The sequence below is a fragment of the Dipteris shenzhenensis genome, chromosome 25 (genome assembly GCF_047967505.1).
Source record: "Dipteris shenzhenensis isolate YYH24624 ecotype China chromosome 25, Dip_SZ_1.0, whole genome shotgun sequence".
Classification (NCBI taxonomy): Eukaryota; Viridiplantae; Streptophyta; class Polypodiopsida; order Gleicheniales; family Dipteridaceae; genus Dipteris; species Dipteris shenzhenensis.
In genome coordinates this window covers 10,058,474-10,075,638 of record NC_141620.1, presented here as the reverse complement: position 1 = coordinate 10,075,638, position 17,165 = coordinate 10,058,474, and the positions used below count along the sequence as shown (strand labels likewise).

Sequence of the window (17,165 nt, the reverse complement as noted above, 5' to 3'; positions counted from 1 at the left end):
GATGAGACACTTAAGACTCATCTTACCTTAAGACACCTTTAAACTCTTGTTTTTTTCTTTTTGGGGTGGGTGGGGGGTGTAACAACAAACATAGTGTTTGACTTATCCATGCTATCATTGATGACAACTTTGGATCCAGTATTGGCAATGACCTCGTAAATTCGGATGACAATGAATCTTGAGAGATTTGACTCGAGTCAAAAGTTTCCTATTGTATGTATCGAGATATAGATTTCATTCATGTCACATGTGACTCGCTAACTGTTGTCACGATATTTATGTTTATTGACCTATGATGATTGGTATAAAATCTATGTAGCCCTCTACGCTCTTGTTAAGTTTTTATTTGGATTTTTAAATATCAATATTCAATAGTCAACGCAAACCTTTAAAGTTATGTCCTTACTTGCAAGTTTGAGCTATGAGTCTTAACTTTATCTTTTAACTCCTCAATATATTGTACAAGTGCATTGTTTAAGTGTAGCTTATTGTACTTCTACAATCTAGCTACTAGCTATCCTAGCAAAGTTGGTACACTTGTATTCTTATACATATATTAAAGATTTGTTATTGCGATGGTGTCTTCCGTGTCTTATTTTTAAGACACTTTTAGACTAGTGTCAAGCGTGTATCTGTGTCCTATCTTAACATGTCTTACAACCATGGTATAAACTATATATATATATTATTATTATTATTTAAATTAAAAACTATATTTAATATTTAAATAAAAAATTATATATATATTTCTTAATTTTTTACTTATGAATATATAAGATATTTATATATATTTAGATAAACACACACACACACATATATATATATTGAGAGACATAGGAGATAGAGAGAGAGAGATATAGAGAGAATATGCTTAGGTTGGTGGTGGCTATTGTTACTCTTGACATTGTATCCAACATTTTACAAGGTCAACAAACTTAGAGAACGTGTTGCTGAATATTCATGAATTAGTTCAAGTGGAAGTTTCTACCTTTGAATTAAGCAAGTATGTTTATGTCACAATGTAAGTGGCCAAGCATTCCATCTTGAGTTGATGTTATGGTTGAGATGCATAAACAATTGTTGAAATGCTGGAGACGATGCTAGAGGGTTTGGAAAGCAAACACCTCAAACTCTTTATAACCAACCTATAAACTATTGTTGAAATGATGGAGACGATGCTAGAGGGTTTGGAAAGCAAACACCTCAAACTCTTTATAACCAACCTCGTGATGTCTCAACTATATTCCCACCTATATTCCCACTTGTTTGGCATGTCCATCTACATAAAGCCTCCTTTTAATACTAATAATGCCTCCTTTTAATACTAGACATTGGAAGGAGAGAGAGAGAGAGAGAGAGAGAGAGAGAGAGAGTTTATAAGATAGTCATTTATATTTTAATATTTAGTGTTGTGTGTTTGAAAGTTTGGTTTAATGAAAGATCAACTGAATTCTTGAATGCGTATGTAAATGTTTTTAATAAATTTTCTTAATTTTCTTAATTTCTCCTAAAATTTCTCCAAGTTTGAAATTTATAAATGGAACCTTATGATGCAATCGCACCAACTTTGAGACCGAACGGAGCAATTCTTTAGCCCGTGTAGACAGGTCAAGGTCAGGTTACTCTTAGAACTAAAGGCAAAGACATAGCTCACGGTTGAGCCCTAAACGATGTGAAAGATATAAACTGTGTTCCACATAGATGGGAGTGGAATTCATAACGTAGATAACATGAAGACAAGCGAAAGGAGCAACGGGGACCGCAAGGAATGTGGGAGGGAAGATTTGCCTTACTTTGCAAGGAGCCCGTGGCACTTGTAGCCATGCAATTAAGTGGAATCTGATTGAATTCAACGGCAAACTGGAGCACAAGAGCCTCAAATTGGCGACGCAATGGGCAAGTGCCACTACATCATCGACAAATAGACATCGGAGGTTTCAGGGTACATCGCCACTTGCGGGCCGCCATCGTCCAACTCTGATGTAGACGGCAATGGGGACAGCCTCTTATCCCGCAATTAAGAAACTAGTGGGATGGATGTCTATGTAAGGGTAGCAAAGAAACCACCATTTGGGGTTGTTTTCGAAAGAGTAGACAATATGGTATACGCGCTTCAGGGTTGATGCCTGGCTCTCTTCAAGCGGTTTCTAGTAATAAGCACTGAGAAGCTCGTCCCTATTTTCAAGCAACATCAGGTTTCCAGTACTCCCACCGTCTGTTGCGCATCTTTAGGCTGAAATGGTGGTGGAAAAAGATGGTGGAAAAAGAATGAACGTTGAAGGGGAGCTTCAACAAAATATTAAACGTTGCAATGTATATGACATGCCATCGAGCTGAATCTAAGTTTGGTTAACCAGAATGAGGCGGTTTATTTTTGTTGCCATAGTCCATTCAACATTGTGCTATCTGTCGAGAAGACGAGAGAGTATGGAGGACTAGTTCCAACTTTGTACTTTTACCTCGTGCGCGTCCATCAAGGCGTCCATTCTATCGTTCAGCTAGATGAGCGCAAGTTCAGCTCCTTAAAGATTGACAAGAGCATTTTTAACATCAACCATCTTAACTCGATCTCCTCAGAAGTCTCAAATATTTGTAGCATCTGATAAAGTGAAAGATGCCCTCTTTAATTGCTTAATTATATATACAGAGACGGTGTAAACCCTTTGTACAATGTTTCAGGCCTTAACACTCGAAACAAAATAATTTACCACACCAAGGCAGGGACTTCGCACCTTGGTGAATCCTGGATGAGACTGTACAATAAAAATCGGCCAGTGGGCATTGAGCCCCTCTACATGACGAGCAAGGTCAAAAGGTGTTGTGTCTGCATGGGTGTAAGGCAGGCAAGATGTCCAAAAGAGCTCTGCTTCTCTGCTATTAGGAACGCCTTCACTCAGGAAGTCATGGCCCAGATAAGATGATACACGCTGACTGATTAGTATACAAATGAGGCACAATCTTGAGCACTCGGGAGAGGAGATTGATAGTTGATGCAATTTTTCTTTGTAAAACGCCCCGTGAGCAAGGGTGTTTGTAAGGCAGAAGGCGGCTACCGTGATTGAAATGGGGTGGGTGCTGCTCGCTCTAGTGAATGCTAACGGGGTCCTGAGAGCTGGAGCTCGACAACATGGTACGAGTCAAGGTGGTGCATGTCCAAGTAGTGAGGGGGGTGCTGCTGCTCTGCAACCCTACAGCGCTCCACCTCCGCATTCTCCCATGCCTCCCACCTCTCTTGCAACCCATCCCCTTCCAGCATTCGCACTACCTCCGACATCTTGGGCCTGTCTGCAGGCCCGAACTGCGTGCACAACACTGCTACCCGCACCATTGCCTCCAGCTCCTCCACCTCATACCCCTCCCCCCTCACCTCCTCATCCACCAGGTCCTCCAGCCTCCTCTCCTCTTTCAACAGCAGCATCTTTACCTGTCACGAAAGCCCCCTTGTCAGCCAGAAAAACAAGCTAGTTTACCAGTTCATACTCAGAACATTCGCAAATTGTACCCAGCTAGTGTGATAGCAACTCAGGTAGTGGCCATAAAACCAAGTCTTTACAGGACGACGCACTTCCACATGCCAAAAAGCTTGTGAAAAAACTTGTAGTTTCGGAAATAGTGTGCGCGTGGGTGTGATTCTTATTTGAGTCTTAACACAAAGACAGCCTTAACCCAAAAGCCTGCTGCCTTCATATAGGCAAACTTCCAATCGCAATCACATCAACACATGCATCCATTACAAACCCTTGCAACTTGATGACATTCAGCAGTCTCAAGTCTCTTCACGCTAAGACCATGGGCAACTTTGTATAACACGGAATAATACCAAGATCAGCAAAACAAGGATGATCCCATCCCAAAATGCCTATATCGAAACCCAAGACCCAAAAATTAGCCTGTACACTCTCCTCATGGGATTCAAGGACCTGCAACAATCTGAGCCTTTGAGAGATTGTGTGCGTGAGAGAGAGAGAGAGAGAGAGAGAGAGAGAGAGAGAGAGAGAGAGAGAGAGATGACCTGTAGTTTTGAATTTGATCTACACAAACACGCACAGGGCAAAGCACTCTCAATTGACTTTTCGACCATCAGGACTCTTTACAACATACATACATCAAACATGCCTTACCCATTCCAGCAGTCCCAAGCCTCCCTGCCCCATATCTGTTGTTTTCGGCCCCCTTATCAGCTCCAGCAGCAGAATTCCAAACCCATACACGTCGGTCTTCTCTGAGGACACTCCAGTGGACAGATACTCCGGAGCGATGTGCCCAACGGTCCCTCGCACCATGGTTGTAACATGTGAGACTCCGTGATCCATGATCTTTGCCAGTCCGAAATCGCACACAACTGCCTCGTTCGCTTCGTCCAACAAGACATTGGCGGCCTTGACATCGCGGTGTATGATCTTCGGGTCACACTGCTCATGCAAATAGAGCAATCCACGAGCAGAGCCGATTGCAATGCGCTTGCGTGTACGAAAATCCAGAGGGGGCTTATCTGAGAACGTCGATCAAACAAAAAACCTCCGATTTCAGAATCAAGCTTTCAAGCATCAGCTTCAGGATCAAATTCCAATTTCTGAGGAAGCTTCAGCTGAAAACCTTTACCTCGAAGGCGATCAGCAACGCTGCCGTTCGGCATGTATGGGAAAACAAGCAGATGTTCAGTTGATGTCACGCAGTAGCCGATCAAGCGTAACAAATTGCGATGAACCGCCAGACTTATCATCTGCAGCTCCACTTTGAATTGCCCCGTCTTCCGAACATCTTTCAGACGTTTCACTGCTACAATGGATCCATCCGGCAAACGACCCCTATACACGTTCCCGAATCCTCCCGTTCCCAGAAGATTCTTCCCGCTGAAGTTGTCCGTGGCCTGCTGCAAGACTCGCAGCGTATATTTCTTCACCTGCCCCAGCCCCACTTCAAGATCTGGATACTCCTGCTCTGCAAACACACCACGCCTTGAATATCAATAAATATCATAGTGCTATTTCATCATTCTCGCTTGCAAACATAGATGCAACAATCCCGAGCATCATATTGCCACCCTAAAGGACTCACCATTCACGTCATTGACAGCTTGCCGCTTCCTTCTCCAGAAGAACGAGAAGAGCCCCAACGAGAACACAAGCATCATCGAGGCGGCTAGCGCAATGAGCAGTACGTTTGTGAAATTCCTCCTGCCTGCAAGTCGATAAGTCCTCTATTAGAGCGATTCTGAGTTCACAGAGACAGACCAGACCAAAGGGCTCACAAGAGAACATACCTTTCGATGCAGTCGCGGAAAGGGAATCTGGCAAGGGGGGCTGCCCTGAACAGTCACGACCGGTTCCATAACCGCATAGAGATGGATTTCCTTCGACACTGAAAACAAAAGATGAATTGAATGATAAGCGCATTCATCAGACCGGACGGATGCAAGTGGACGTGAAACTCGCCACCTTTCAGAGTTCTGACCTGAAGACTGCTGCCGACATGAGGGGGACCTGTCCACTCAAGTTGTTGTAGGAAAGGTCCCTGAAGAGCAAAAGATTTATCAGAATGAAGCACTCCACCATTGCGTTCAATCTATACATTCCAAAGAGCAAGCACCCCCCCCCCCCCTTCATCGCTCTCCTGGAAAGACGCTCACACAGATGAGTTACTCACAGGGAATTCAAGCCACTGATGGACGCCAATGATCCAGGAAAAGGCCCGGAGAAATTGTTGCTCTTAAGCAGCCTGCACTCCGCCAGAAATACTGTGAGAATCACAAGAAGCAAGAACTGCTTCACGACTCTCAGTAGCAATTTTGAGAAGCAAACTTCATGCTCACACAGTATAACACTTACAGCTTTTGCAGGTTCTTCAGTTGAGCAAAGGAAGAAGGAATAGGGCCATCCATCTGGTTGTCAGAGAAGTCAAGAGTCCTAAGGTTGGATAGATGGCCAATCGATGCGGGTATAAAGCCGGAAATGTTGTTATCCTCCATCGACCTGCAACATGTCCACGCTACAAACTCAAAACAAAGCAACCAGTAAGGCTCGGGCCGCGAAATGTGGTGAGCGGGCCGGGCATGCGATGCCCCGAAAATCCAAGAAGATTTGCAAGGACAATCTGTGCTGAAGGAAAACGAAATCCAGCTTACAGCGTTTGCAAATTGGAGAGGTTACCGATGCTTGGAGAGATTGTACCAGAGAGGCGAAGCTTGCCTAATTCTCTGCAAGGAAAGAGGGAGACCGTTAGGAGGGGGAAGAAGGCATCGATTGCGAAAGGTGATGTGAAAAGAAGAGAGGAAGAGGAGCTTACAGGTCGGTGACGGAAAGCTGGGAGTTGCAGGAAACGTGATGCCAGGTGCACGGATCGATGGAGGCAAGGTCCCAGCCGGAGGTCTCGTTCAGAGGGTCTACAAGACTCCATTTCACCTCCATCAGAGCTTGCACTGCAAAACCACCACCTCCATCACCACCATCACTCTCTTCCTCTACACACAACACCTGATCCCTCGCCTCCCTCCTTTGCTCCATTTCAATTCGCACTAGGTTTTTCGCATACATCCTTGTAACACGCCCAGCTTACCCTTACCACCTTTCGTTTCCCCTGCTCTCGCGATTTGATTTTCTTCCACCTCCTTAACGCCCCGCTAACATACGAATCTACATCGCTTTCCACACAAATTCTACATTCCATTTCCGTGCCACGTTTGATTTTTTTCACCGAAGACATCTCTCCATCTGCTCGGCCAGCAACTGCTAGAAATTCATTGTCAAGTTGCATTCTTCACTCACGTTCGACTTTCCCTACGAACACACCTATCCGGCACCAGCTCAGCCAGGGATTGCTAGATATAAATTGTCACGCTGGCTGCTGGACTCACAAGTTCTTGTGGAGCCAAAATTTGATAAATTCTGTCATCCTCTTGCAGCACCAGACGTAAGAACTCGCATTATCTTCATCAGATGATCACGGGGTAGACTCCTGCCCTATACATAATCCCACATATGTGAACTGTCCCGCCCTCCTCTCCACTCCTTTCGCTAGCTTTCCAACTATTAACCCGCTTCGTGCTGCCTAGACACCTACAGCTAAGCGTGTTCAGCTTCCTCAGGCAATGAGGCTTTACTACACCTAAGATCTCCGCTAACGCTCTGACCTACGTAATCTTTGAGCGTTAGCAGAATTCATGTTTCCTCATGCATGACCTGCAAGTTGCTTCTGCATTTTAAGGCTGCAAGCCAATTCGTTGGTTCAAGAGTTCATCAAATAAGATTATAGAACATTGTACTTAAAATTGGAAACCAATGGCAATACAATAAAAAGTTTTGGTTAGTATGCACCGATGTAACGCACGAAATTAATCTTTTAACCAAGCAAGACATTTCCAAGCGCTCGAGAAAGTAAGAACTCGTCCAGGATTTTTCAAAGAATACCTTCATAGTTCGTGCCAGAAGGAGAGAGCTGGCCTCCACAGGAAAGTATTAACGCTAAATGCAAGATGAAAGCAAGGGCAAGCACGCCCGACTCCCGGCGACTCCTCATCGTGGTAATGTCATTCGATGCGTCTGATCTTCAGGACTCAAAGAGCTCCGTCATGTATGAGCAGGTGGGTGTACAAAATAAAGTGCTACAGCATATTCAACATCATCTCCCCTGATGAGCGAGAGGGTGCGGGGTTGCGCTATCCGCCAAGGCTGCTAGCTTGGAAAGTAAAAGTAGCGCGTTAGGTAGTAGCTCTAGTATTCGTTCAGTGGCTCGTTCTCGATAGATAAAACATCACATTGGGAAGTTACTGCTGCCCTTGGACACGCGAGGAGCAATGTACTTGAGATGAGCTCATCAATTGATGCGAGCGAGGAAGAAGCTGAATCAGTGAGGAGCTGGGGCCCGAAGAGGCAGTTCAAGGAGTTGGAACCGGTTCTGCTCATTATCTGTCCGTCGTCTTGAGGTCAGTCATACGGCAGGCAGAAGCACCTAAAGGAACAGCGTCTCCTAGTGTATTGCCGTATTGACGGAAGAAGGATCGACACCAAAGACGCGAACGGGAGAATAGGGCGATAGTTTGAAGCTCTCTTAAGTCCAAGGCGCCGGATGCGAGGTATTATGCCGGATGAATGCTCGGAGAAGATGAAAAGGCGGCGCGGAGGATGAGAGCAGAGCGAGTCGTCAAGGAAGCTTGAAATGAGGAACACATAAAGATGCAAGAAGAAGAAGGAGGAGGAGATGATGATGAGGAGTAGTGGTGTGTTGAAAGGGGCAGAGTCGTCCTTGGGTCCTGGCGTTAATATGTTGTTAAATTTGCAGGTGGTCCTTGCCTTCAATCATCCCCCTCATTACATCATCATCTTCATCATCATCACTTCTATCATCCTGGTCCTTATTAGAGAGCCTCCCCGCACCACCGCTGCCTGGCGCTACGAAGGGCTGCCCAGTGAGCAGCCTTCCCCCTCTGTCGATGACTCTTGATGCCTTGAATAAAATACTCAAAGTCCATCGCCTGCACCTACTGAAGAGTCTGCACTGTCCAAGAAACTGGTATATCTAGATTCTTCCAAAGCTTAACAGTTCCTTCAATGCAACCTTCACACCGGTTCTTCCAATCCAGCAACCCAAGGCTGGGCTAAAGATGGAGATTTGGGGAAGGCTGGCTTGGCAGTCAAATGGTGAGTCCAGCAGGCATCCAACCTCATGGGGACCTGCAAACAAGCTGCTGGTAGAGCTAGGATAGCCCTGCTAGCTCACGTGGGGAGGTGCTCTTATAGAGCTTCCCCCAGTCGTCTGGTGACTCTAGGGAAGCATCACTAGCAAGCTCAAAGTGAGGCCCCATGATGAGCTCTAGGAGTCAAACACTAGCCTAACTTGAGTTGAAATCAAGATTCCAGCCCAACATTCCTATGCTGGATTGGGATAGTAGACCAGAAGCCTCCAATGAGCTATCTCCTGCCAATTAATGCGTCCCTCCAGCAAGTTGGGAGACTTGCTTTGCAGATTCTACCTAATGGAACAAGGAGCATATTTCATCATGGACACAAGGGCACACAGAAGTTTCCTAACTCCCACCCTAGCGTTAGTGAAGACGTAGGGAGGTGCTCTTACAGGGCCTCCCCCTGCCCCTTCCTACACAACATAATCGCATGCATTCGGGTGCATGTGTGGATGTTGATTTCATTCACATGAATGTCCATGGATGAGGGGTAGTGGCTTTGAGCACATTGAATGAGTCCACCTTAATGCTAGATGCTTAGGGCAACGCCTCCAAGTCTACAACCCCTATCTTTTCTAACTCTTAGCATGTGACCCAAGTGGCTAATGATTGCTCCCACGACACATGTTCACAAGGTGCCCAAATGGGCATCGCATCGAGCTACGTGAAAACAGGCACAAAATAGACCCGATCATTTCATCTCTAGCTCAAGCAATCAATAACCACTTGATCAAGTCTTATAATGTTGCAACTGTGTCTAGGAAAAAGAATCTCAGCCAACTCGTTTCTTCTTAAGCATTAGCATATTTGATTTCCAATCTAAAAATTCCTATAAAGATTAACAAATGGAGGCTAAGTTGAAGCTCTCTTCCCTCTTCCCAAACCCTACGTTGTAATGAATCCTCCATAAGAGAGAACAATCCCCATGGACAAGCAAAATGGTCACTACATTGATTGGGCTACTTCTTTTGGTTTGCAAGAGATGGCCATTGTTGGAACTTCCTTGAATTGCTATGAATCTCCATCCCCATGAAAAGGGCCATGGTTTATTCATGGGCACTTACTAACAATTGCAACTATCATCTTCAAAGTTCTTAAAGGTTTCCATTGCATTGGGATCAGCACTTGCTCTTTAGTTCACCTTCAAAGGCCCCCCTATAGCACATTTTTCCTAGCCACCCTTCAAAACCAAAGGGTTAGTCTCTTTTCTTGGTCATCATTAGCTACTAAGTAGGCTAACATCCTTACATATTTGTCCTTCTTGTTTTCTTCCCCCACGCCTCCTCTTTCCTCACCACCTTTGTCTTTAGTTAATAAGAGCCACGTTACATTAGCCCTTGAATGCATAGCCCACAAGTGATGCTTATTCCAACTTCTTTCCCTAATCTAGCTCAAGCATAGGCTTACTACCTCCAGATACATAATCCATCATTTTATGCTAAGGTTGCAAAGAACAAGCAAAGGTGAGCAACATGCCACAATGCAAAGATGCAACAAGCAATCATTGATTCCTTGTTGTTACTAGAGAGAGCCAATCACTACTTATGTTTAACATCTAATCAACACATAAGGGAGAGGTCCAAGGAATACCCACAAGCCACCATCAATTAATCACTTACGTTGATATTTCTCATGTAGCCTCCAAAGCTCGAAGTTGGAGGTGCAATAGCCTAGTGCTTGGGTGTGTTGTTTGTCCTTTTCCTTTTCCCTCTAGCATTCTCTTTCTCACATCTCCCTATCTGAAATCCCCTTTCCCTCTCTCTCTCTCTCTCTCTCTCTCTCTCTCTCTCTCTCTCCACTTTCCTCCTCGCATTTCCCGCTCTCTACAAAGAGAGCTATATTATACTGATTCGGATGTATGTAATGGGCAACGGCCCTTAAATCAGCCATGGGTATGCAAGGCATTCATAATTGATAGGGTTGGGCTTATGGCTCGCTTGTGGGGAGGCCAAATAAGTATTTGATCCCAATTGCCTCTCTAGTTCATAATTTCTATACCTAATAAACCATTTTACATTGATTTGGATTGTATGGAATCAGCAATGAGTATTAAGGCTTTCATACTTGATGGGATTAAAAGCTGTGGCAAGGCCAAATAAGAAGTTCATCCCATTTTCCTCTCTTATTCACACTTACTAATCTAAGAAGGCCTTTTTCACTGGTTTGGGCATAAGGAATGGGTAACGGCTCTCAAGTTAGGCAATGATTGTAGATGGCCTTCTACTTCATGTCATTAAACTCGTGGAAATGCCACATAAGCGTGAAGTTCCATTTTCCTATCTAATTCAACCATGGATGGTCATTTTTTAGCCATCCCTCATTTTGGAGCTACCAATCCAAGAAACTCCCTTGAGTTGGACAATAAGCACACAAGGCAACAAACTTTATGGGACTTGGATTGTGGCAAGGCCACATGAGTATTGGTTGCCCCTTACCACTTGAGTTGAAGCCTAGAAAGTATTAATGCTTTTTAAAATAAAATGCAGATGCCACAATAAGCATTGCCATAAGCATCATAATTTTATAGTATCGATGCTTATTCCACTACTTAATTCTACATAAGTTTCCTTCCATGTTTTTTCCCTTGCCACTTTCTCTCTCTTCATCTCCTTCTTTCTCTTGATATGAGTTGCCCTCCCATTTCCTCTCCCTAGGGATGATAAAGGCCAAGGCATGAGAGGCAGGGGGGCTTGTAAAGAGGAGAGAGAATAAAGAGGACATCACTCTATTTATAAGGAAAGGGGCTCCCTCCCCTCTTATTTATGATGGTAAGAATTTAAAACCCTTTCATAATAGAATCTTTGACAACATCTCACGTAGCCTATTATTGGAAAGACCCTATGAGTGGGTAAAGGATGTCTTTAACTCAAATGCACTGCTTTTGCATGAAATTTTAAAGTTATCCCTTAGACCTTAGCTTAATCAGGCTATCTTCACCATCTCACTAAATTTCCTAATGAAAAATAAAGGCCTTTTCAATTACGTTTCGCCTTACCTCAAACTATATGTATGGGATAATTTGTCTAGATTAAGACCCTTTAGAATAGGTAGACCGTAGATGGGACTTTTAAATCGCCAAATTAATGGAGGAATTAATTGAGAGCCATCAAGGGGGTATACTCTAAGTTTGAGTTTAGATAATGTATCCCTTCTCTCATTACCCCTCAAAATGTACTTTAGTTTTTCTCCTTTGGGCCCTCTCCCTCTCTCAAAGGACCTATAAAATTAATTGATGGATATTTCTTCCCTTTGCTTCATTTACTTCAGCCACAACTAGCTTATTGTTTATTAACTAGAAATCTACTTACCTTGATTGTCAAGGAGAAACTCTAGAGTGTGTCATGAATGGGTATAGAGCTTTGACGTTTCGTCTTGACTCCTATATGCAAAAACTATGCCAAAAATAACCAACAAAGTGACTTCATAATGATAGCATGTGAAGTGTAAAAATGATGTAACTTTGCTATAGCTGGAAAGAGATCGATATGCTAAGTGAGTCACTGATGTGGTGAACTTCAACATTGGCCATTGAGGCAAACGTACTAGGGTAATGTCATATGTACAAGTGTGAAACTGATGATAAATCCAAATTTTACCTTTTGATTTGTAAAGCAATATCCACTCCCTTTATTCGTCTACAAGTATCCCCAAGGTGCTTTCATAGTTTTTATGTTATTGTGAGAATCCACAACCAAATCCCCGACAACTTCATGCAATGTGAAATACATCCAGTAGCAATACATTCTAGGCTATGGTGCTCCAAATTTGGCTTTGATTTTCTCAAGGAAAAGACTCAAACTAAGCACCTCTACTATTGGTCATACTTGTTGATATTCCTATCCTTGTATGGTTTCTATTACCTTGGCTTATCCAAGTTAAATTTGTCTTTTCTTCCTAATTATGTGAAATTTATTCCAAATGTGATTCCCTCCAAATACCAAACACCACACCAAATTTTTTATAGAGAAAATTTGCCCATTAGTTAAGCAAGCTCTATGAGTAGTGTCTTTAGCATTCATACTTAACCTTGCAGCCACATTGTCGGCAATCTTTTCCATAAAATGCAGTTCCTCAACGCTTACTTTTTAAATTAATGGTAAGGAAACAATAGTTTTGGGTTTTACTCACTTTTGTCTCCAAATGCCATGGAAATTTTTAAATCATACTCAATCCTCATGGCTTATTTGTAAAAATTGGGAAAAACACTATAATTTCTCCCAATATATTCATAGGGTTGTATTTGTAAGGACTAGGAAATTCATTGTAATATCTCACAACCTGTAGATAGGTTTTTATTTGCTTATTGAACCCTCTAAAGAAGATAAGTAGTAGACATCTATTAGGAGGAACCTCATAATATTTATGAATAAGAACCTTAATCCAAGCTATATATTGTTTTAGCTTCTTTATTTCTCACAACATGTAAATAGTTTTGTATGTGCTCATTGAACCATCTAAATAATATAAGTACCTAAATTCTATTGGGAGGAACCTCATAACATCTACTAATAAGAGCCTTGATCCTAGTGATATAGTCTCTTACCTTCTCTATTCTCAATTGTCAACTACGGTTAAGAAGGTTTGAGAGTTCATCCTTTAATTAGTTCTCAGGGCAAGGAAAGAATTTATCTTTGCATTACCATCTATCAACTTAGTTACTTCACATATCTATAAAAACTATTGGATGTCTTTTTCCATCTAATTGGCCACTCATAGAGGCTGATTGGATCTATTGTCAGCACTTAGACTTCACACCATTTCTAACTTTGATGATGCTTGTTGTCTATTGGGGTTAGGATAGTCAAATAGATTTCTCCTTCTTTGGTTGTCACCCATAGATTCATCATTAAAAGGGTTTGAATATGGGTTTAATGAGGCTTTAATGAGTAAGGAACTTTATACTAAAGTGGTCTTCCAAAGATTGGATTATTCTCTTGAGCTAGTGATCATTCATCTTGTGCTAACTTTTTATCACAAAGAAGATTGTTCAAGATCTAGACAAAGGTTAGCTGCTGCTACTATAAAATCACTTCCTCACCTGACCTCAAGCACAGTCACTATACAAATAGTCCAACGCTTTCCATAGTGAAGGAAGATGGGAAGATCTTATGGGCTTGTGAGCTTTTAGCTTGTGTTGCAACCCCCTTTGTGCTATGTTGGTCATCTGCTCAAACCTCTGCCCTTAGTAGGTCACTAAATTAGTATTAGATGGAAGAATGGTTTTCACTTCAAGTTTTCCCACCTAGTAAACTTGTGAGGGCATCCCCCCTTAACCTTCTAGTTTGATGCTTAGGTGAGAACTAGCCTTTCTTAACACTCTATCTTGTTGACATGCTAACATTCCTTTTCTTGGGTTCTCAGCATTGTCAAGTTTCTATTGGCTACTCAACAAAAATGAAAATTTCTATACTCCAAGATCTTTCATATATATCTCCAAGATAAAGAGGCCTCAGAGCTTAGCGTTTTCTTCCTCTCTTGGTTTTGGTTTCTTTGTATTTTGTTCTTTTTTGTCTAGTTTTCACTTTTTATTCCATTACACTCTACAATCCTAAGTTCTAAACACAAATCAATTCAAAATTGTGTGAGAAACAAAAGAATAACTGTTAGTTCCTAAAGATATAACCAATAAGCTTGTTAACCAATCAATGAAGCTTTATTACCATTTTTGCTGAGCTCTTTTGACTATAAAGTCAATCTATTTTGTGAATGCTCTCTTCTTCTCAAAACTCAATCTTGAATCTTGTCACCACTCGAGATAGTTTTGAGTAGATCCTTAGTAGGGCCACACCAATCATCTTCCATGAGGTACTAAGGAGGTTTCTCAAGCATGAACTTTGTGGGATTCTTGACTATTAGGAGAAACCAATCCTTCCTACAGGCTCTATACCACTTTACCACATGCATTCCACCAAAATTTGAGATATTCTCACTTGTACTAAGTCCTCATTCCCACTCAATTATTGCGAATAGGTACATAAAGCACCACTAATAGTAGGGACATAGATATGGGTGACCCTTCTCAACTACCTATCTTAAACCCATGGATACATGAAAAGAAAGAATTACATTGAACAAATTTCATAAATGTTTGGGTGAGTATAACAAAAAGCCATTAGAGGAACATCATGTTTATCATCTAATGTCTTTTTTGTTAAAAACTATAATGCTCATGTCTAGGACTAAGTAATGATCCAAAGAGCCTAAGTTATCATCATGCTATGGAGTGGATATGGGAGGAGCATTAGATGTCGAGGCACCATCTATCATCGAGGCACACTTTGTACCAATCATGATAAAATGCCTACATAATCTTGGGTACTCCATTTTTCATCAATAATAAGCCATGAATTTATGAGGAATTTCTACTTTGTAGAATCAATTTCATATGCTTATAATGGATGAGAGAGAATTGTCAACACTTAGTAAAGGTGAAGTTGAAGGTTCTGTGAGAACAATTACTTATTATTGGTTACAAGGTGGATAGTAATTCATTGGTCATGCTCATGGTTAGTAAACTTTTGAGGAAGTACAATGGGCTAGGGACCTTAACACAACTGGAGAATTATTAAAACCACTCACATTCAAGAAGCTTGATCCATAAAAGTTGTGAGGAAATTGGAAATGAGAAGGAACTTCACACTTCCAGCAAATAGACACATAATGGTAAGCCCAGATAGGGAAGTCAAAATAAGAAATATTATTTTGAAGATGGGAATATTTATAAACAATGAGAACATGAAGAAGAATTAGAATTGCAATTATTCATACACATATGCTACAATGCTTATGTTCAAAGTCCATGAATTCATTCTTTGTGAAGGTGAAGGATAGCAATGGATTCTTAGATTGTGCCAAGGATGTTTGCACTATGGGGATGAGGATAATAAAGGAGATGTCAAGGTGGAGTGCGTTGCACTTGGAAACTTCAATTTAAGTTTGACGTCAAAGTTTAACAATGATGCTTATCTAGAAGGTCCTAGGTGGGTACTTCATCAATGAGATAATTAGCTTACTATAGCAACAACAAACATAATTGATGATGTTGAACACTGAACCAAGATACAATTTCTCTGTGATTTAATGTTGACTTCAAGTGATGCTTTGGGCATGATGTTTCTTCACACGACGGTGAAGGCATTTCTGCAAATAGGCATTTTGAAGCCTTTAACTCATTGGTTGCTAAATAAGGCACCGCAAATTTTGTATTAATGTTGGTGCTACAAAGGAAGTTATTATAGAGGGCTTTCCGTGGAACAATTGCATCAAATTAGCTAATGGTGTGGTTGACTAGTTGTAGACTTTGTGTCAGAGAGAACCAAGCAGCCATTAGAACAAGCGAGGTTACTAGGTATCTAAATGGCTTAGAATTTAGACTTGATAGGAGGTAGCCTTACTCCTTCTATCATACCATTTCTTACTTCTTTAGTTAGCAGCGCCATCAATGGGATGATTACCAAAGCAGAAGGCAATAAAGCAATTGGGGAGAAACCTTGCCATACTACCTTCTAATGTCAAACCTATCCATAACACCCCCATTTAAGCAAACAATAGTTGAGCTGTTAGCCACCAATAATGCTCTTTCATTATATTGGACATGTACTTAATGTTGCTATGAGAAGTATTGTAATATGAAGCCTCATTTGATCTAACCATAGGCTTTATCCAAGTCTCACCTGAGCATTATGCGCCTTTTTTTTGTCTCACTTGCAAATACCATAATCAAGAGCACAAATTTAAATTATTATAAAAACTATCTTTTTCTTTAACAAACCCATTTTATAGTTAGCTTGGTGAAGGACCTCCAATCACTTGCCACCAATCTATTTGGCCCTTTGGGAAATAGCTTTGAAACACTTGCATTTACATCCTTGAATAATTATCCTCTTCTAATTTCTTCATCAAGCATATTCATAGAGTTCACAAAATTAAGTCTAAGAGAAACCAAAAGAACTCAACCATCAGACCATCTAGGCTAGAGACTTCTTAAGCTCCATGCTTTTAAGCACTGCCTAGAGTTCTATTTATGAGAAGGCAATGACTAGGGCATTTTGATTCAAATCTTGAGACAAACCTTCAAGCTTCTAAGTAATTCTAATACGTGTGTATGGCTGAAGCTATGCTCTGCATGAAGATTGAGATAAGCCCTCTATCTTGTAAGTGTTTTAGTTGGAAACCAACCCAAACATTCATCTCCCCAGGCAATAACAAATGATTACAACGTTCTCTAAAGGTATCTTGGAGGTTTGCATGAAGGCTAGATTACGAGGTTGAGATAAGCCCTCTATCTTGTAAGTTTTTTAGTTGGAAACCAACCCAAGCATTCATGTCCCCAGGCAATAACAAATGATTACAACATTCCCTAAAGGTATCTTGGAGGTCTGCATGAAGGCTAGATTACGAGGTGAGCTCTCTCGAGGTCTCATGAGAAACTCCTATACCTACAACTTAGAGCCTTGTCACATGTGTCCCGAAGATTTGCACATCAAAC

The 17,165-nt window shown here is 41.7% G+C and overlaps 1 protein-coding gene across 3 annotated transcripts; it reads right to left on the bottom strand.

Moving 5' to 3' along the window:
* Positions 1 to 2,654: 2,654 nt before the first annotated feature.
* On the bottom strand, positions 2,655 to 8,172 carry LOC147885429 (LRR receptor kinase SERL2-like). Of its 3 annotated transcripts, none has more exons than XM_087396475.1 (11): positions 7,407 to 8,172; positions 6,286 to 6,418; positions 6,125 to 6,196; positions 5,829 to 5,972; positions 5,647 to 5,718; positions 5,455 to 5,514; positions 5,264 to 5,361; positions 5,059 to 5,181; positions 4,603 to 4,941; positions 4,122 to 4,492; positions 2,655 to 3,424 (listed from the first exon to the last, which is right to left on the bottom strand). In XM_087396475.1, the coding sequence occupies exons 1-11, from the start codon at positions 7,513 to 7,515 to the stop codon at positions 3,095 to 3,097; spliced, it is 1,851 nt and encodes a 616-aa protein (XP_087252601.1). In that variant the 5' UTR covers positions 7,516 to 8,172; the 3' UTR covers positions 2,655 to 3,094. The 3 variants fall into 3 exon arrangements, with proteins under 3 accessions (XP_087252601.1, XP_087252603.1, XP_087252604.1); XM_087396477.1 differs by having other exon boundaries at positions 6,286 to 6,382; XM_087396478.1 differs by having other exon boundaries at positions 6,150 to 6,196; positions 7,407 to 7,496.
* Between the last annotated feature and the right edge of the window lie 8,993 nt (positions 8,173 to 17,165).